This window comes from Diorhabda carinulata, chromosome X, assembly GCF_026250575.1.
Source record: "Diorhabda carinulata isolate Delta chromosome X, icDioCari1.1, whole genome shotgun sequence".
Taxonomy (NCBI): Eukaryota; Metazoa; Arthropoda; class Insecta; order Coleoptera; family Chrysomelidae; genus Diorhabda; species Diorhabda carinulata.
This window is the reverse complement of record NC_079472.1, coordinates 7,207,664-7,229,921: the sequence shown is the minus strand read 5'-3', so window position 1 is coordinate 7,229,921 and position 22,258 is coordinate 7,207,664. Positions and strand designations below refer to the sequence as shown.

Below are 22,258 nucleotides of genomic sequence, written 5' to 3'. Positions count from 1 at the left end.
ATGTCCGAATCTTTGGAACAATAGCCACGCTCGCGACTTCGCTTATCTTCTCCTGCGTCATCAAGAAGGTCGAGATAACTAGGAATAGAAAGTAGAGATATTAGAGATGGATAAGGAAGAGAGAATGTGGTGAAATGGGTTAGAGAGGTGGAAGAGATCATGTCGACAGAATACCAGGGAACAAATGGGCAAGAAACGAGTAACCACATACACGATAAGGTGTTATTGAAAGAAAAAGATGAAGAAGAATTAAAAAAATATATTTTATATAGAGTAAAAGTATTCATATTCACATCTCACGTTAAACTTTTCTTATACGGATTTGGAACCTATTCTATGCAGCACAGAAATTTCAATATAAACATTTTAAAGAACAAGATGGCAGTTCAATTTTTTTGTCACATTTTTTTACACTTTTGTTATTAGAAAAGGAGCAATTTTGCATTTAAAATGTATAATTAAGAGCAATGTGAACATTATGATAGGTAACTAATAGTACACGTTATGTAATTTGAGACAACCAATTATACTCATGCAATATATTTGTATGGGTGTGTATCAGCGTCGGATTTAGGGAGGGTCTAGCGGGGGCTGAAGCCCCAGACCCCGAGCCCGTAGGGGCTCCGCAAAATACTAATTTGATCATTTATTTTAGAAGCAATATTGGATCTACAGCAAAATTTGCATTTTTGTGTAATTTAATCCGCACACTAATTTTTTACTCTATATAATTAATAATCTTATACTCTAAATAATAATAAATTACATATTACATGCATTCAAAATGTAAATGGTGAGCTAGAAGTGCGAGTAAAATATCTAGTAGAAATATAGTCTAATGATCTACAACTTGCATTAGATATGATGGAAACTTTTCCGAATTATAGCCTACCGTTTTAAAAAGAATAAAAAATGTACATCGCTCTATAATGTAGATGAGCGATTGTCGTCATTAACAAGGCTGTGCATTGAAAATGAGTTGTTACAGAATATGAATTTTGATGAAATACCTAAATGAAAATTTTGCCATAACTAAATCGAGAAAGGAGTTTATTAAATAAAATTTTTATACAGTTTATTAAATGAGATTTGAATTTATATTTACTTATAAACATTTAATTTGAAACTAATATATTTTATTTAAAAAAGTTGATTTCCTTAAATTTCCTTAAGTGGGCCCCGGGTCGATTTTAGCCCCAGGCCCCACTACTTCTTAATCCGACGCTTTTGTGTATGTAACTAAATTAACCTATTTGACAATACTGAAAATTTCAATCTTATACAAAGTTATTGCAGTCTTCAAATCGTCAAAAATATTTTCATATTCAAGTTTTAAATTTGGTTTGAGTTTATGAAAAATATATATAAAGTCATAACTATGAACAATTATCTAATATAAATAGGAACTAATATAACTTTATTTGGTAAATTATATACATCAAAACATAAACTATAGAGTCGATTGAACAATGAGTAGACGTACTTGATTTTCTTAACGGCTAAGATTTTTAGAGTCGAATCAAAACGCTTATAACCATTTAAAAAACGTGTGTATTCGATTTGTTGGAGCGTGGATTAATACTCCAGTAATCGCGCGTCATCTGGGGAATCCCTAGACAACCGGTTGAAGTGTTACTCGAACGTGTTTGAACTCGCACATTCCCACCCCTGCTACCTTTTTCCTCTGGTATGACTATCCGGCTGGATTGGTTTTCTCCACTTTCTCTTTCTCCAACACTTAGAGAATTTTTCACTGTCACATCTCTGAGATCCCACGAGACTATTTTTGTAAGTATCAGTAGAATTGTACGATTTTTGTAATGTAATATGTCGTCTTGTTCTACTCGTATGAAGTATTTCTTGTAAATTTTTTTTATAAAAGATTCCATTTCTAGCCCAGTTTTAGGTTAGGTAATAAGTACAGATATGTGAAAATTTTGTTCAGTGATGAGGAGTATTTTCATATTTTTATTTGTTCATTAGCAGAATTTGCGTTAATGGAGAGGTGTGAATTCAAGGGTAGCTCATTGAAAGCTTTTGAAATGAGAATGTGACAGTTTAGTGTGTAATAAGCATAATTGGAATTTATTTCTTTGAGAAGGAAAATGTTGGTGTTCCAATAATTTCTCTAGCGTTGTTACAGTAGGATAGTGGCACTGCTAGGAACTCGATAGTTGTTTTTAAAGAGAAAAATGTTCCCTGGTCCATGATCTCTTGATATACTGACATTCTATGGCACACGCGTTTGTTTGATTTTACACCGTGCGAATAATTTTGTTGGAGGTTGCGTCGGGATTGAACTATGTAAACACCGACCCAATGCCTTAGAAACTTTGAAGAAGCATGCAATTTGTCAAGTAGTTGGCCGCTTTATACAACAAATGATTCGCAGAGTTATGCAGAAATAAAGAACTAACTGCTATGGACATTACTTAAATGATTCGTTGTTTTAAACAAACTTAAATCTTTTTCTCAATTGAACCTTTTCGATGCTAAAATAATATTTTTTTTAATTCACTTTCAATGTTAGGGGTACGTCTTTGCTTCAGTCCGTATTTATTTGTTCAATAATAAAATGTACTAAACTAATTTTGAACCTAACACTATGAACTTTGACTGGATTACTACAGTTGCATTTATCGAAAACTATTTGTTGTTTTCTATTCTTAATTTAGTAAATTAGTCAGTTATTTTCGTAAACCTTAAGAAAATCAAACAATTCTACTTGGAAGTTTGTTCTGACTTGGACTTTATCTTAAGCTAATGTTTATAATATTATTTTTCAAGTGTCTTCATTTGCGAAAATAATTAACAATACAGATAAATAATCACAGAATTAATACAAATATAATTAGTTAAAGATTCAAGCAACGCAATTTCGTTCCTTGAATTCTTGTTGAAAACTGGAAATTATCCAATCTTCCTTCATCTTCTTGTAGCTGCCTAGTTGATGTTCGATCGACGTTCTTTTTTACAAAACTAATACATCCTTCTCCATCACCCATTAGAGTTTTTAAACACAGTCTTTCATTTTCAATTAAATCCAATACTTCTTTTTCTAATTCAAATAAATGAAAATCTGGTACATCTGAGAAATGCTCTCTCATAAAATTAGCTAACCTAATAACATATTCTACATTACTTCCGCATGTCCCTTTACTATTTATTACTTGTCGTGCTATAGTTTTCGCCTCTGCGTGACCTAGCCAATGAGGATTATTCGACGTCGCTACGTATAGCAGAACGTTGAAAGGATTTCCATTTGCTGGATAGAAAGTAGTGAAATGTGATATATAACCTCCTAGCTTGCATTCCCGTCGTGAGAGGTATGGTATAGCTGCATCTCCACTAATTTCGAATGCAATTCCGTGGACTCTGCCCTGAAATAATTAAAATAAATATTTAAAGCACAATAATGATACAAATCATAAGAAGTTATGGTCTAAAGTATACATTATTCAGATAAAATAATTACATTCAGCATTTATATGAGTTGAGAAATATATTTGCGCAGGTGGAGAGATTCTCACTAAGCTATATTGGATGTTTAATTTTCATTCGAAAGCCGTATATGTAAGTCGTTGGGAAGATTTTTCTGAAAATGGAAAAAATCGAGTTATTTGTTTTGAAATGAATGAGAGAGGTCTTAGATACTGTGTACGGAAATACACAGTATCTACATAATTTACGATCGCAAAGATTGTGCAGCTGAATTTAAACGTGATCGTATCAGCTTGACTGACGATGTGCATTTAGTAAGGTAGAAAACTGCGACAATTTACGATATTATCGAAAAAGTTCACCAAATGGTAGTAAAGGACCGCCGAATTAAGGTTAGAGAGATAGAAGAGGGTGTTGGCAGATCAAACCAATGTATTTGAAATATACTGACTGACTTCTGCATGCATTACCTATCCGCACGTTGAGTGACATGTTTACTCATCTTGGACCAAAAGGGCAATGAACAACTTCCAGTCCATATTGACGCAGTTTAAGCAAAATCCACCACTGGACTCCTTAAGACAAAACTGACGGATAAAGTGTGGCAACCGTTTTTTGGGATAGTCATAGGATTATATTTATAGGTTGTCTTTGAAAATCATTGCTTGATAAAGTGAAGAAAAAATGTGGACGTCGCACCATCACACACTTCAGTTATTGCTAAAATTCGCAAATAGGACTTAGAATTGGTTATATCCACCAGATCTGGCCACCAATCTGAATAATGTATTAGAATCAACGTTCGTCGTTTTTTCAGTAAAACTGAAACATTGCATCTTAATCAATTGTTCAGCATTATATTCCAAAAATGTTGTCTCCATTTTTTACATTTCTTTGTACGTTTGTATTGAATTGTCTAGTTTATCAAATTCTTTATTGGAATTGTTCTCACTTAATTTGTTAGACGAAATTGGCATAGGGATGGATGGATCAAGTACTTTAGGAAATGCAAAATATCGGAAAAACACATTTCATGAGGTACTGTTAGTGATAGGGTTTTTGAAAATAGAGAATTAGCAGACATATATGAGTGAGTGATGCATATATTGTCCAAGAGATTTTGGAAAAGAACTAAACCCTTTTCGGATAAAGTTACTTTTTATTTAAATGAAATAGAGTGTACATTTTAAAATTTAGGAAAATCCAAACTGTATCTGTAAAACTAAGACGTAGCGTCCTCGGAAAATAATTATATGAGCAGGTATCATCAACTGCAGAATATTAGTTCCATCATTTTGAGAGAAACCTTACATTTCTCGAAGAAAAAGATACAAATAACAATTGTTGTTATAGAATACCTCTAAAACCTACAGACGCGATTAGATTAGAGTTTTCAGGAATATAAAAAAGACAAAAATTTATTAAAATCCATCGCCTAATATCACGGAATCAAATAACATACAGGCTGAGGTTAATCTGAATTTTACATGCGTTTTTTACCGTCGCCTGAGAACCTGACTAGTACAGATATAAATTTTCATTTTTATTATCATTTCGGGTCGTCATTTTGCCATAATTATTATGTCCATTTATGGAATGTATCCTTATCTCAAATAAGATCAAAAATAATATGTTTATATCAATATGTGGGTAAGACGTATTCTTAATCTGAAGGAAACAATGTATTATTCAATTTACAAATTGATCAACTAAATAACATTATTATTACATTATTATATCATTATTGAAACATTGATAAAAATAAGATTTCATGTCTACCAATCAGGCGCTTATAGATGCCAAACTCATTTTTGTCTAAAAATTGCAAAATAATATATCGATAAAATTTTTCAACAGTGAATTCCGATTGTGACAATATATTTCAAAGTATTTTATGTATCTCCCATCTGATAGCGTGGAATAACTAACTACCATCAATTTCCTCTATCTAATTAAGTTTCCGTTTTGTTAAATATTTAAATTTTTTTTCAATAGATAGAGCAAAATGAAAAAGGATTTAGCGAGAAGAATCGACACAAAGAAGCTGGTGTAAAAATTTAAGACGGAAGAGCTAAAAATATCTACAAAAATATGATTGCAGTAGATTCTCGTTACAAACATTAAAAAACATGAATTAAAAGGGAATATTTCTTTTGAAATTAAACTTTTGTTGGTAGGCCTTTCTTTATTGACGTAAATTATGTGAAGGTTACAACGCTAGAATCTAAAATAAAAAAGCTAAAAATATCTTTAAAAATATTATCGTAGTAGATTTTTAAAAACAGCCATTGAAAAATTTGTATTTCAAAAGAGCTTATTTATGACTCAAATAAAGTTTGCTTTCGAAACATTTTGTACTCAACTTAATTGTGAACAACAAGCATCAGTGGAAAATAAACAAATTATGATCGGTTTCACATCCCACCGCATATGTTCCTTTATATTAGATTACTGAGTGCTTTAACTCAATTGGTATAGTGAAGTCCCATAATTGATTTGTAACGGTATCTCAAGTAAAGAGTAAAGGCTCCTATATGATGTTAAAAAAAGGTTGACATTACTCTGTTCTTGTCCAATATGTGTCGTTAAAAAAAGAAACAAAATAAAACGTAGAAGTGAGTGTTGTTTTATCGCTAACACTTCTTTGGGCTTGATCTTTGGTGGCATGGTGTTGCCAATTTAATTCTTCAATTCAATTTTTCACGTCAATTATTCTATTCAATAAATATTTTTATCATTTTCAATCGTAAGTATTGAAGGTTTAACATGATTGATGCACAATTTTTATTTCTACGATGTTCCTTGCTCTTATAAAAGATGTCTTCCAAAGTGACCTTCCTCAAACTATCTTCTCAAAACTCTGTATTGAATGTTCGTGAACGGAATCTGGCCAACGAGCTACAATGTTACGAATCTGAAGCCGATACAGTTTATGAAAAATCCAAGCTGTTATATATTTCCAAATAGTTTTTTCTGTATACTTTTCGTCTTAGGGCAATAATATTTTCCTCTTTGGATGAGCTTGAGCTCGAACTTAATGTAGCACGATATCCAGCCATTATGCCATAAACCATTTTTCTAAAACTTATCAAAAAGAAGCCTGGATCAGCTTCGAATTCAAATATACTTGTCTGTAAGACAATCTGAAAATAGCTGGTTTTAGTTAATTTGGAATTGAAAGATTAGAAACTAAATTTCTTAAAAAGAATGAGATGCAAATAATTGGTGAGGCCGAAATTGGAAAATAAAAATAAAGAAAAATTAATAAATTGTAAAGATAATAGAATCAGTACCTACTAGGAATCACCAATAAGATCTCAGAACATTTCTACGAATGCGACTGAAAAGAAACAAGATATTATTTTTCCATGATCATTTTTATTCTTCAACATAGCCTCCTTTTGAATCTATATATTTTTTGCTGTGATTCTCTAACCTTTTTAATCTTTCCAAATAATAGTCGTTTACGTCATAGTCATAGAAAAAATCGCTGGGATCAGATCTGGTGTATACAGTTGATAGTTAACCAATTTGAAATGCAATTCGTGAATTGTAGACATGGCTATCACCAAGATGTGTCTTGATGGAAAAGTATCTTCTTATTTTTCGAATACCACCGCATTTTAGCAAATTCTCCCTTTATCATATCAAGCAATGGTGCCTAACACTTTTCTATCATTATTTCACTTTTTGAACTTAGTGGTATGAACATAATCCCATGAACGGTCACGTTCAGGCTTCATTTCCTGGACTATAATATCTATATAAATGTTACTGATCACGCTAAAAAGTCGTGATAATACTAATTTTAGTCGTGAAATAAACTCGTGTTACAAAGTAAAACAATGTATCAACATAAGTAGGAAACGCTTTTTGTTTTCGCTCACTTATCAGTACAAACATGATTTATTTGTACTCGAAACATTGTTTTTTTTTGTGTATTATATTAATATGATGTTTGGTAAGAAGTTTAACGGACTAAAGATTATTGTTCGGTGCATTGGAATTTTTAAACATTTTATGTGAATTTTTTCCTTTATTTTGCAATAGTGTGTTCATTCATCATGAAATTGAAAGAGTTAAATTGAATGAAATGGAAAACTGTTTTATACCTTTTCAATGGATATAACTTACTTTTAATTAGTGAGTTAGGTCTTTCAAATATTACTCTGCCAATCATATACCACTCGGATTCATATTTTGTGAGTTTGCTGGTCAATTTGGACTTCAAGCACTTGTCTCTTCCAACGTATTTGGATTTGTGCTTATGTTACTATATTGTCGACTATTGATGGTCATAAAAATCAATTGCTAATCTCATGGGCTGAATAGTTAGTGTAATAACATGTTTGAGATAAACATTTGCTGTGACCTTACTCAAAACATCTCCGTTCATCCATATATATCATCATCCATTATTATAAAAAAAAAGTCCCTCCACTCAAGAAAAAGCTATTTAATGTTATTTCTATTCCACGATAACAATATCGTGTTTCTTATTCACATATTCATTTTCTTGAATCATTCTTGTATATCATTCCAATTTCAAATCATCTGGTTACATCAAGTAGTTCTTAAATTCGGTGATTTGACTAAAATTGTTGATGCAGATTGATTATTCTTGAGCTATTGATCCGTTTGTTTTGGTATTTGAAATCAATTGACAAATTTTCAACAAATTACTAAAAATGTCAATCTCACCATAAAAAAATATAGATTTTGTGTGTTCTATCAGAAGATTTCAAGTGTTTTGCTGGTTATTTAGAAGGTTTGGTGAAATAAATTATTGATAGGAAGTCCAAAAATGTAATCAGTGAAAAGACGAAATAAAAGTTCTACTAACAGAATGGGTATCATTCTTTTATTCAAGTTGTTTCTTAGAATGATATAAGCAGAACAGCATTTTGCATGACCAAAAAATCAGCAGACTACTTACTCTCAAACTCATTATAAGTATTACAAAATTCGGAGAGCGGTCGACTTTGGAGGAGTATATGCTACTGAAACATGTGAAAGGAAAAAGACAGTTTGTTTTGATGACTTTATTACTTCGACAAATCCAGCACAATACAGATTACGAGCCAGTAGGATCTTATAATCCCAATAGAGAATATTCACCAAAAATCAAGGATAAACTGAAGAGAGGTGAATATCTATCTAAATGCTGCAGTATTTGATCGATGATCGAGACGTTAAGGTTATAAATAGAGGGAGATTTCCAACCGCCCCATTATAATGACTAAACACATTGGTAATAATCTATAAAGAAAAGATCTTTCCTACAATTTATAGTACCCTTGGCGTAGGAAGCGATCAATGAAGGAAGATGTCTGTGCCACGAATTTCGAGAACCGAATCTTTAAAAATACCGCTTCAAAAACATATTCCTCTATGTCAGAAGTGTTTTGCTTAATATCATCATTGAATTAATTCCATGAAAAAATGATTTCTTTCATATGACTGTACCACAACAACCCTTTGATATTTTTTAGAATTATAAGAGATACTATATGACTTATACAAATATAAAAAAACTTTAATAGCATTCCCAGAAAACTCGCTTAAAAAGAATCGAATATTTGAAGACTAAGAAAGTGATAAAGACTATTGTTTTTGTAATATTAATAAAATCTTCCCATTGAAACATCCACATCATATTTCTTTATAACTTTTTCCATTATTCATTAAAATAGAACTAAATAATTTCTCCCTGAATTCAATTGACACCACCAGAATCAAATTTTTTAAATTCAAAATTACATATAAAATGCTGTCCTCGTACTTGAATCAGCTCCCGGTCTACAATATGGATCTTCACTTTTGATGTGTATCTAGTAAGGACAAGGTTATATTAATAAAATTATTTCTTTATGTCGCTTGAGTGGAATTATTTCGTTTAACCTTCTATACAGTTATATATTAATTAAGTTTAGTTTGATATTAGTTACCTGCATATTTTCAACTAATGTTGCTACTCGTCCTGGCTGAAACAAAAAGCAATTGTTGTGGTTAATTTACAAAATGAAAATTTTCAAGACAAACTGTAGATTCAAGTATATTTAAGACAGGATCTGTGATGTGAAGAGATGTGATAAAGAATATAGTGAATCAATTAATATAGCAGCGATTACTCACACTGTATGTTAAAACGAGCAATGGAAATATTTACTCATTTTTCCTTGCCTTTCTGCTACTAGTTTGAAGTATGAAAACATTTAAATGAAAACGGAAAAAATATGAATATTTTAACACGTGTTGCATGATTGCTATAGGGTGATTTTGGAGAGCGTAGTCACCGCAATGATGAATATTTTAAATGAAATACCCCATGGAATATAGTAGTTTGAATGCTATAGATTAAATCAGGTTAAGAAAATATTGACCCCTCAGCCATCGCATATCCAAATAAATGTATTTTGTCATAAAGCAAAGTGATATAATTGGCGGATATGGTATGAGGGAGAGGTATACACAGTGGCCGAAAAAAAATAAAAGAGAGCATTAAAATAGCCACCCCGTTCACGGGACTTGACATTGTTAGATTTTTTCTCATGGGAATACCGAATATCTCAAAAATAATGTTCACAAAGTAGAAATTGATGTATACGTTGTACAGGATCGTAATTTGCAGAGATAAATTAAATAAAAAAACGATTCTGAACCGAAGACCTAAGAAAAAAATAAATTATTCAACCGGTATAAAGTTCACATAATTAGAAAACAAGTGACCTAAAATTGTGATGTAAGTTCATGAAGTTTACGTTTGAGCGCTGACGCGCATCGTTGGTTTTGAAATCGAAGCCCCAAAATATCTTCAAATATTCTTTAATTATTGGTGTTGTAATCTTCACGAATTCTTTGGACATCATAAAAAATACTTACATCACAATTTCATTAGTTGAAGAGAAGTTGAAAAACTTTGTGGCTTCGAATTCAAAACAAACAATGCGCGTCAGCGTTAAAACGTACAACTTATGAATGTTTCTTGGCGTTATGAAAAATATTTATATAACTATTGTCTGTTAATACTTTCCTTATTAAGTATCCTTCGCATTAGTTAAAGAGAATTTAAAAACACTTTGAGATTTCGATTTCAAAAAGAACGATGCACGTCGACGCTCAAACGTCAATTTTATGAGTTTTTTTGGCGCTTTAAAAACTACTTCATTTTTTTTAATGAATTACTTATTAAGATTATATTATTTCGAATTAGTTGAAGACAATTTAAAAACATTTTGGGACTTCGATTTCAAAACGAACGATGCGCGTCTGGGCTCAAACGTGGACTTACATCACAATTTTTGGTCACTTGTTTTCTAATTAGGTGAACTTTATAATAGTTAGATAATTTCTTACCATTTCTTGGGTTCAGAATAATAAAATATGTTCAAAAACACGTTTTTAAAAATTTTTATCCACTTTATCTCTAGTTTTCGGTAGTAAAATGATGTAGCCTATTATGATGTCATTAGTCTCTTCTGTTAAAATTTTTTTGTGGTACAAAATTTTCATGGGTTAAACGTTATTAATAGAATAAAATTCTTGTCGTTTAACATGCTGTTTGCAGTTCATTGGATCTATGTAACTCGAATTTTAGTACGTAATAATTAGAGGGCCTATAAACTTGGAAATTTAAGCCTAAGAACTTCATAACAATGCTAGTCTAGAGGTCTAAAGACATCATTAACTGATCTAATGTACAGATATACACTACGCAATTCAAGACCTTTCTGTATATTTTGTTTCAACTAGAAAATATGGTCCACAACTTTAGAAATATTTTTCTGTTTTCCATTGATATTCGGATATTTCCTAATTTCAAACTAACCCTATATAACCGCTTTGATGAGATCGTGTTTGCAACATATCTCATGACATCTAGATCTTGAGCAACGCATTAAGTTTTAAGTTGAGACAAAATTGCAAAAGAAGCATACAAAATTTCAAAATATGTCTACGTCTATGACCCTGAGATATAAAATCAGTATTTATCGATCAAATATTGGAATGTTCGAGAACCGATCTGCGAATAAAGAAACCTAAAAAAGGACCGTTGTGTTTCTTCTTCGCGACTTTTTGGACGCTAAGACTTTTATTTTCAATCCACATCCTCCTTATACCTCTTCCCTAAAATAGAAAAATGTACTAAAACAGGAATTTTTCAGCCCTATTCCTGATATTGAGAAAACCACCACATACCAGATCGAAGTGATTCCAATAATGCCTCCAGTTGTGGTTTCGACGTTGGTAGAAGCGCAAAACGAAAATTAATTCAAATCTTAATATTATTTTATTCTTAAAAAAATAATTCAGTGGATTTTTGCCACATCTCGTATATATTTATCAACATTTTATGAATTAGAACAATTTTTCGAAATTCTATTCAAAAACGTGATATTTACTAGTATTAGTAATTAGTTATAAGTTAAATAAATCTGAACATTTGTTTTCCTTATCATAATCTATTCCATAAATATTGATTAGAATATTTATCAATTGCTTTGGATTTTTGATTCAATATTCCCCAAAACGATTTATATTTGAAACTTTCCTTTTCTTTTATATATATAAAATTTGGAATTAAATGTTATTGAAGGAGTTTCAAAATTTATTTTTTATGTCCTCTCCTTTAGTACCATCTGAACGTATTTGAAAACTTCAAATTCAAAATATAATAAATTAAAATAAAATACGAAAAATATTTAAGTCCATCTCTTTTTTATTCCATTTTATATGACTGAATGAGAAGAAAATTATTATTTTTAGATAATAATTAAGATAGAATATTTTTTCTGAAAATCTGTGAAAATTATTTGTTTGTTGTACTATTCCTTTCAAACATATGTCTGCATCATTACCCCCTTCCACATAATAATATATGTGTTCCGTGCTATAAAAATTTTAATAAAGTACTTAGAATGTTTTCTTTAGGCAATCAAAAAATTGTTCCTGCGTCATACAATATTCATGTCAAATATATATCAACTCACCTTTTCTTCTGTTCCTCTATGTATAATATTTCCTTGCCAAAATCGTCTCTCATATCCTTTTATAAATCCTGTAATTGCTTTATTAAAATCAAATCCGGGTCTCCAACATAAAGACCCGTAAGCAAAAACCCATAAGGCCTTAGTATCTTCGTTAAAAATTTCGTTTTCGAGTTCCGCTATGTTCATATTTGTAAAATATCTGATGCAATACACCGTTCGAGTCGATCACAGAACACAACGTAGACTCAATCGCGAATTCACATTAACTTCTCGCTTCTTGATTCTCGATATAATTTTTCTTTTCGTTGGCGAGAGTATAGTGGGGGATCCGTTTAAAAATAATATGTGTCAATAATTTTATACCACGTGAATAACAGTAGACGATTAGCAATCGAGTTATATGGACGTTTCTGAGAGGCCTAAGTTTGTTTTATGCTATTATATTTCTTATAAATTTTCTTGAGAAATTTCTATTTATCAACACATCGAATCATTTATGACAATGTTTTGGAACGCAACTGTTTATGAAAAAATTTGTTTCTTAAAAAGAGAAAAGTGACTAGAATGTAGCAAAAAAATGACTATAACCCATCAAGCAAAGATGATAAGGTAAGACAAATAATGAAATTTATTTTTAAGCGCCTGATGATGAACAGGGAGAAACCAAGATGGGTCCATTCCTATCATGAAAAAAATGGAGCAGTGGGTAAAAGTTTAGGATGCAAATCATAGATACCCAAGCTACAATCTTTGATGTTGTACTTACTAAGAAATATGTGAAAGCCAAGGAATTCTAAGGAAAAATAAGAAATTAAATGGATTCAATCAGAAGAAGATTACAGAACTTAACAACAACATAATCAATAATATAATCAATAAGCACAATAATTAGTACAGTACAATAGTCAACAAGAAAGCACTTAGTAAGATATAGTTTTGGTAATTAAGTTTACTTTAACTTGTAGTTAAAATTATAGTTAGTAGTTAAGATGAAATAATGTATTCAGGAGATTTAGAGAAAATTTAGTATAGTTCATGGTGAGGTATCTAGGTAGAATGAATAAAAATGATATATATCATTTAGCGATCCTGTAAACTAATATTATTATAATATATTTGAATCTGGATATTCTGAGCTGATGCAACTAAGAAATCTTCACTTTCCTTAGAAAAACCTGATCTATTAGAATGAAACTGTTCTCATAACATATATGCAGTAGATGTAGAACATTTTCTAGACCCTCGTGAACCGTTTATGGATCGATCTATACTATGCCATCTGAACAAAGGAATCTGGTCCAGTGGAAGACTACAAACCAATATCAATCTGATGGTAATCATACTCTAAAACTGAAAAATGAATGTATCCATGATATAAGGAACGAAGCAACAAGAAGAAGGGTACAAGATGAAGTAACCAGACACAGGTTGCAGTGAAATATGGACCTACTCATACAAAATGTAGGGGTGGCCTAAGTTAAACAAATTTTATAATATTCACTATATAAAAACACGGAAAAAGTGTATCTTCAAAATAAAAGCATTTATTAAATTTTAAATACCGTTTATAATAGTAAAAGATGAATTCAAATAAATCTTGTCATCGTTCCAATATAGAAAACTGGTTCTCTTCTTTGAACCGCCAGTGCGAAATTTCATACATTGTTTCATATCTTATTTCTTGTTTTTTCCACACAATGCACAAAACCATGGACTATTATTTTCTGTTTTATGTTTCGGCATTTTGTCAAACTTTGGTGAAATTATTTTTTCAAAGTTTTTTAAGTTTATTTTGTCTAAGTGCGATTGATAAAAGCTGCTTGTTATTTCCACTGCTTTCTGAGCTATTGACGCTCAACGAGAAGACGAAGGACCATCTGGATTTTTATTTTTCTGTGTTTGCGGTGATATTTATTTATGAACTCTCCTAAATCGTTTATACTCGTTGTAACTATCTCTATCTTCATCATTATTACTGCTAGAAGTTATAACAGAAGTTGTAGGTTGAAATATATCGGCTGGTGCAAATTGGTTGAATACAAATCTATTTACTGGCCCAATTCCGGAAGTACGGAAGGCATTTTCTGCAATTCCCATAGTGGCCGCACTGCCATATGCCTCATTAAGTAATTTTGACATTTGCATTTTATATTTTTTTTTCCCTTTAAATAAGCATAGAAACGTTTCTCAAGCTTGTGTAAAATAAATCTGCAAAGGACCAAAAAATGATATATCCAAAGGCTGTAAACGGTGGGTGGTATGACCAGGCAATTGAAGTAAGACGATTCCATGAGCAAACTCATAAGCCGGAAATTTTTGCTGTGTGTTGTATGGCCATAAAGCCGTAGGAGAACATTATTATATACATTGCAGTTTATATGTTTTTGGAAATGCATCAGCCATTCAACAAAGAGACCTGAGTTAATATATCCTGTGTCCGAAATCATAACAATACTGGCGGGAGGCGCTCCAATTTTAAGGTCAGTATGAAATTTTTTATCCTAAGAAATTATCATTGGTGGAATATTTGCACCGGTAGCACTAACTGCACATACCATAGTTGTGTTGACGCCACGCTCCCCACTTGTTAGACTTCCTACCTGGTGCTTCCCTATTTTTGGGAAACCAGATTTGTCCACGTTAAATATAGTGTCGGCTGTAAATTTATGCTTATCAACAATTCGTTCTAAAAGATCCAAAAAATTGTTAACACTTTCATTATCAAAGCCTATGGCTCTCGCCATTGGGGCACCTTCGGAGAGAAAATGGGAATTAATTTAGTTTCAAAAATGAGTAAAACCATTTTTTACTAACAATTTTTTTATCTGTATTGGAACAAGGTGATAATACATATTTTTCTGCAACATCAAAAACTAGAATTCTTCAAGGTGAAAGATATGCTCAGAAATAATTCTTTCCATTTCTGTAGAACATTTTTTTCATCATCATGCCTCTTGATAGTCACCTTTGGAACCCTATACTTACGACTACATTCATACATTCGGTCCAACTTGGGCATTTTGATTATTTTAATACTTTAATACTTAATATTATACAAAACCGTCGGACTAACATAACTTCATACAATTGTAAAAGGATAAGTAATCTTTGTAATGATATAATAAGACCTATAATTACTTACGTTTGGACGTACTAACGGCTTTCATTCTTATATCAAAATAAAAAAGTTTCTTCGTAATCGAACAAATAATACTTCTTTTAATGTAAATAACTTCAGAAGCACGATTGCCTTAACCTCGTCTGCATCTACGTATAAGAAGTTGCCTATCTATAAGCGTACAGATTTTATCGATCTTTGGATAATACAGCGAACCAAATTGGGCTACTTTCCCCTATAATCATATTTTCCAATCGGCTACCAAAGAGTCCTGATAAGAATCCACAACGCTTAAACCAGAATAAAAATACCAGATAACTGAACTAACTAAGAAGACAGCTAACAGTCATTGCAGAAAGTTCGAGCTATTGCCATATAGACAGTGAATCGGGACATCACGATGGACCCAGTGTTGCCAACCCAAATTTTAGAAAATTAGTAGATTATGTGCCAAATTTTGGTAGAAGTTGGCAGAATGTAAAATGCAAAATTGGTAGATCTACTATCTAGCACCTCAATTTAGAAGATTTTTTAAAATTAAAAATGCATGAACTGTTCTTAAAATGTGTATTTTTGGAAATTATACATATTTTTATTGAAAAATTTTAAATGTTCTGCGCTAGGCTGCCCGTTGTTTGCTATGGATCTTTTAGCAAGCAACAATCCCTCTAGAGTCTCCGTGCAAATTCTATTTCTCTGGATGGTTTTCATATTATTAATTGCAGATGTGTGTGGAATATTAATTAAACTAAACTGAGCATACAACCACTAAATAGAAGTTCCTTTTTCACACATGCTACATGCTATAAACTATTTGCATGTTTATTTAGAATAAATCTTCCATCGGCACACTTAAGATCCCACCTACATGATTTGCAATAAAAATATCCTCTACCTTTGGTACTTTTTTGAAGCCAACCTGCAAATTCCTTGTCTTTCTCTCATAATTTCGAATATTTTTGGTCATAGTGCCTTTTTCTGGCTTTTCGTGGTGGAGTTCCTAGCCTAGAACTTTGTGCATCGCTAATCAGAATCAGAATCGAATCGAAAATAGGCTGATTTGAGACTGGCGAATTTATCGAGGCGAAGCTGCAAATCGGAAATAGCCCAGAAGTATCTCTTTTGATCCTGCACCGATCCGTTCTTTGGAGCAAAATCGGACCGGAGTCGGATCGAAGTGGTCTATGACAAGTGTGTCCAAGCCTTAAAGCGTCGATGTTTTTTTTTACTTTTAACTATTTTATATAGGTGCATGTTACTGTCAAGAATTATCAACAATGAATGTCGATAAACAATAATGTTTCTTTCTTTTTGCTGCCATAGAAGTGTATATCGCACAATTTACATTTAAAGTGAGCACAAAAAGGTACCACTCGAAAATGAATACATGTCTGGTGAATCAATTAAAAACTTTTAAAACAATTAAAAACCACAAATCGTCTTCTCTTAATACGTATGCCATATTATTTACGTCATTATGGATACATGCAATTTCAAAAATAATTTAACTCCAGCATGGTCTAAAATTTTGCATAAATAATCGACTACTCTATCATTTTTTTATAGGTATAATTGCATTTAAATATTTTGCTCTCCTATGCTCCCTATAGATTAAAATTTCGCATATTCCTTGGTATTAACAGCGATTCTTCTTTACTGTATAATAAATCAATGTTATTTCTCATTTTTATGTGAAATACACCTAGTTACATCCAAGAACAATCCTAGTGTGTCGGCCGGCAGCGTGTAAAGACCTAATATTTCGCCCTTTTCAGAATGTTTCATTTCTTACTGCAACTTAACGTTGACTTAAGTTCATCTATCCGTCTAAGAAAAAAAGTAAAACATTAATAAAAATGCAAATATGATATTAATATTATATATTTTTTTTATTGGTTATTATTGTAAAAAACGCCAGGATATTAAAAAATATAAAATATTTTAAATCAAAATGACAACTTAAACAGTTTTCGTGGAATCAGTACATAAATCAATCTTACAAAAACTATTACACGTAATAATTAAGTAGCTGGCTTCCTTGAAAGTAAATTTGTCAATAATTTCGGTAAAATCAATTTTCCAGAGGATTCATATTCGATAGAAATGATGGGCAAATTTGTTTTCCTTTTTTATATCATATTATTTCAATAATGTAATAATGTTTAATCTACAAGTCTTCTTTTGCCTGTAGCCACAGCGACAGGAAGGTAAAAATTTTTATGTCATAGCAAAATTTGGAAAACAGGGATTGAAATAACTTTTGACTATGATATCTAATATTTGAGTTAGTTGTTTTTCATCAGGAAAAAGTTGTATACCGTCCATATGTTATTTTATTCCAAATTAGTTTGAACTTAATATCTCAGTTTATGCAAAGTTTCATAAAATTTTCATTGGAAATGTTACGAATCTAGTCCAGGACGCAAAATATTGATTAGCACTTAGGTACTAAGGTAAATCTTGTTTTGCTGAGAAAATCGCGTTATCACAAATTGCTAAATAGAAGTCAGTATTGAACAACTGGACTGAATAAAGGGGCCTTTTTCCAAAGCTTCGATGGATATTTTGTTGTAGCGGATTTCTCATTTTAAAATTATTGTGAAATTCCGAATATTTTTGAAATAATGTAAACCTTGAATGCATTCCGTAATATTCAATTAATCATACCAAATAAACCCAAAAAGAACTTTTCCAGATTTTTGATTTTAATTTTTCTCTTTGGCTGGATGTTTAATTAAGTCGTTTATTGTAGTAATAATGTTTTCAGGTTTTATTTTAGAGGTAGCATTGATACGATTTTTTTATGCAACAGAATGTTATACAACTTACAAATCAAACTTTCACTAATAGATGGCAATTAAAGTAATAAATAATGTATGTAATCTCATAAATAGGTGGCGCTACTATTCTCAATGTATTTATGATTAAAAAGAATTATTATATGTATTAACAGCATTGGATATGTTTGAATTTTCATTTATTGTTAAACATTATTAATAAAATTAACTATGATTCCATACTTGAGTTTTGTAGCTCAACGATTGGTCTGTCATTCTATAATAGTATGTTAAATCACAATTAACTTTCATGAAGGTTTTTTTTTAAATCTTGTCAATGCTATTCTGAAACTAGTTTGAGTTTTATAAAACTATAAAGAATAAAATGAACGTATTGAATAAGACATTTTATTTTAGAACCTACATTTTACTTGAAATAAACTGAAAAACACACTTTTTGCGTGATTCTTGGTACAATTGGTATTAACATGAACTCAACGAATTGGAGAGAGTCAATATGTCCAGCTTATAACTTTTAGGTTGATGAAATGATTTCAGTGATATATACTAAAAACAGAAAATATATCCATGGAATATTTCAATTTTTTTCTATAATTGAACCCTATTTTGGATAGAATGTCAGGTACCTTCCTTTATTGGATTCTTTTCAATTTGTTGCTGCATACTAACGTATTTAGTCGGTGCCATCGTCTTCGATTGTCATAGGGTTATATTTGCCTAACTTTTCTGGAAAAACGGAGATATTGGCTAGAAGAAAGCGAGAACCTTGTTTTCTTTTGACACGCCACGAACATGACGTCACACTGGAATCAGAATGTTTGCATGTCCATTAATATTATTTTATAGTTGTAAATACCGGGTTTTTTCATGTTTGTGATATTTTTTGTAATTTCGGCTTAGTCAGTATTTAAGACTATTGTAGAGTTGATATAACGGGTTTTAATTTCTTTTAAAAGATTGTACTTTTTAATATAAAATCATAATGCCGGGTTGTGCCGTGACTACATTTAAAAACACCAATCGAAATACCGAAGAAACAGGTATTAAATACTTTGGGTTTCAAAAAAAAAATGAAGACTTTGCAAAGCAGTGGATAGAAGCCTGTCGTGAAGAGGAAAAAATTAATTCAAAATGTTTTAGATTTTTTGGGTCTATAGTGAACTGATTTATATTTCAAATATGCAAATATCTGAAGCACTGAATATTTCATACGAACGCGTTCATCATATAGTTCACGTCAATTTACACATGAGAAAAATTGCTGCCAAATGGATCCTGAAATGTTTGAATGTTGACCAAAAGCGTGCAAGGGTAGAAGCATCGCGTTCGATCTGTGCTCGATTTCAAAACGATGTAGACTTTTTAAACCGAATTGTTACTATGGATGAGATTTAGGTACATTGAATTACTAGAACACCCCCCTTATTCACCAGATTTGGCTCCGTCCGACTATTATCTCTTTCCTCAACTGAAAAAAAGTTTGAAAGGTCATTGCGGGTTCGCTGTAATAAATGTATCCAATTAAGGGGAGAATATGTTGGGTAATAAAATATTTTGACATTGAAATTTTGTTTGGTTCTATAGTAGGCTAAGAATTTTTCAATATATCCTCGTATTTCAAGAGCTCCGAATACACCTTTACACCCTTGGGCTCTAAATATTTCCCGTTTTTTAAGGCACTGGATAGTAACCAATATTTTTATTACTATTTAATCCGAAGATATCATCCTATCTATGCATCTAAGGTTCAATAATTGATTATAATTTTGAAACAAATTCTCTTTTATCTCTTATGTCGAGTGTTATGTTTAATAAAGATGTTTCACGCAACATATTTTTATCATTGACAGCCATTTTCACAATAATACCCACACACGAGAAATGAGTCCAATGAAATTATTTTCTATAAGATGATTTTCAATAACTTGACCTTTGTATGATGAATTGGCTATCAATCTATTTGAAATTAGAATGCGACTAAATAGCCATAACATTAGGAGCCTACTTAATTGAAGCACGCATTCGTAATAGTTTATTCCAATTATTTGTTACAATTCGTTTAACGTATGTGCTCCACATTTGTTATATAAATATATATTCTCATTTGTCATAATTGACTCATAAATTAATGAATTAGATATGGTATATGCTTTATATATACACGTTATACAAAAATTTCTACGCACGAGCGTTGTTTGAAAAGTTTGCAATCTAACAAATAAATAAGATATTCATATAATCAATTTTATTTCTCGACAAAGGCTTCTTTTAAATCTATAGACTTATTCTAACGATATTCTAGCCTTTGTAACCCTTTCAAATAATAGTTGTCGTCTTTCTTCTCAAAAGAGACGTATACGACCTTATCTAATATGAATCTCTTTCTGCAAGCACGACTTCAAGGTTAAGAAACAGAAAAAATCGTAATGGGCTAGATCTGGCGAATAAATCGATTCGAATTGCAATACCTATACAAATGACCAATACATCAGAAACAAGACCAGAAACATCAAAAACGAAACAGCTCTTGGAGACCACAGAAATAAAAATTATCAGGTAGATCTCGAGACAAAGAATACTAAAGAGAAGTAATTTGGAAATACGACAAATATTCACAATAGGGTTCAGTTAAAGGCCATATTTTTAAAATAAGGGGTTTTGAAAATTACAGTTTCAAGTAATATGTTTGAGTAATTAATTACATTATTCGACACACGTTGCTGATATTGGTCGAAAATCTCATTTAATTTTTGATCGATGATTGCGTAACTAGAATATCTTCTGAACGTCTGTCTCCGTACTTAGCCAATAAGGCAGGTCGTACGTCTGTCCAAATAGATTTGTTGGAATAATTCAGATAATCTCTAGGTTCTCCCTTTAATACAAGATATAATATTAGCATTTAAAAGAAATTCTTGTGCTGAAGTAATATTATGTGTCGATAGAAAAGCAATTAAGTTATCGGATGATTTTATAAAGATTGATAAATTATCTCCCGAGGAAAATTCGGGCAATGTAGCACAAATGCTAGAGATATCACTGTTATTCATTTGCATATTGTTTATTGAGTTATCTTTACTCAGCATGCTCTTCCTTCTGTTCCTAGGTTCGGTGAATTCTCGTTAAACAATTGAAATTGACCAGGAAACGGGTGGCTTCTGTACGAGAATCCTGTTCGCAGCGCCAGAAATGTAGTTTGTAACACTTTTTAAAATAAATACACTTATTACAAACTTTTTGGAATTTGAATAGTACTTAAATAAATTTTACTATAACAAAAGTTACAATGAAGATTTTACAATACAAAAGTCGTGAAGAAACATGTGTTTTGTTAATTTATAATATCTCGTATGTTGATTAAACATATATACTCGCCGGCAACCGTCGTGCATTTCCTTATGCTTACATTTCTAAAAACATGAATGACAACTGTGGGATACAGAATAAGAGCCAGTTTTCTAATGGAATTATTTGTCGCTAAATAGATTCATTTAAAGTATTTGGTGGAGAGAACCTTTACAGTTGTTTTTATGAAATCTAAGGGTTTTATTGACTTCAAAGAGCTTGCTAAGAAGTATCTCAACGGTAAAAATTTTGGAATCAGTAAAATTTCACATATTCATATTTCGCACAAGAATCCTGGTATTGTAAAAGAGGCATCAGCTTTAGCAAAGAAAAATGATATTATAATAAATTGGGACAAAGTAAACGTTTGAAAGAAAAATGATAATTTTGAAGAACTTCCCTATGTGGATGAATTACTGAAAACTCAGTTCAAATACAAGATATCTCAAGAAAAGATGAAGGATCTAGAGGGAATAATAGAATACCTAGAAAAGAAAGAAGACAAAGCATTCTACGGGGCCATTATTTATGGATCCCAGCAGCCTGCGGTGGAGGAACAAGAAGGC

At 31.3% G+C, this 22,258-nt stretch overlaps 2 protein-coding genes across 2 annotated transcripts in view; one reads left to right on the top strand and one right to left on the bottom strand.

Moving 5' to 3' along the window:
- Nucleotides 1-244: 244 nt before the first annotated feature.
- Nucleotides 245-20,910, bottom strand: LOC130902227 (glutathione-specific gamma-glutamylcyclotransferase 1). Its single transcript, XM_057814177.1, has 3 exons — nt 12,432-20,910; nt 9,390-9,425; nt 245-3,380 (listed from the first exon to the last, which is right to left on the bottom strand). The coding sequence occupies exons 1-3, from the start codon at nt 12,615-12,617 to the stop codon at nt 2,856-2,858; spliced, it is 747 nt and encodes a 248-aa protein (XP_057670160.1). The 5' UTR covers nt 12,618-20,910; the 3' UTR covers nt 245-2,855.
- LOC130902223 (collagen alpha-1(XI) chain-like) overlaps nt 14,446-22,258 on the top strand; it is a 44,844-nt gene continuing 37,031 nt past the window's right edge. Inside the window, exon 1 of the mRNA XM_057814171.1 lies at nt 14,446-14,911. The gene's annotated coding sequence lies outside the window, so the exon portion shown is untranslated. The remainder of the gene's footprint in view (nt 14,912-22,258) is intronic.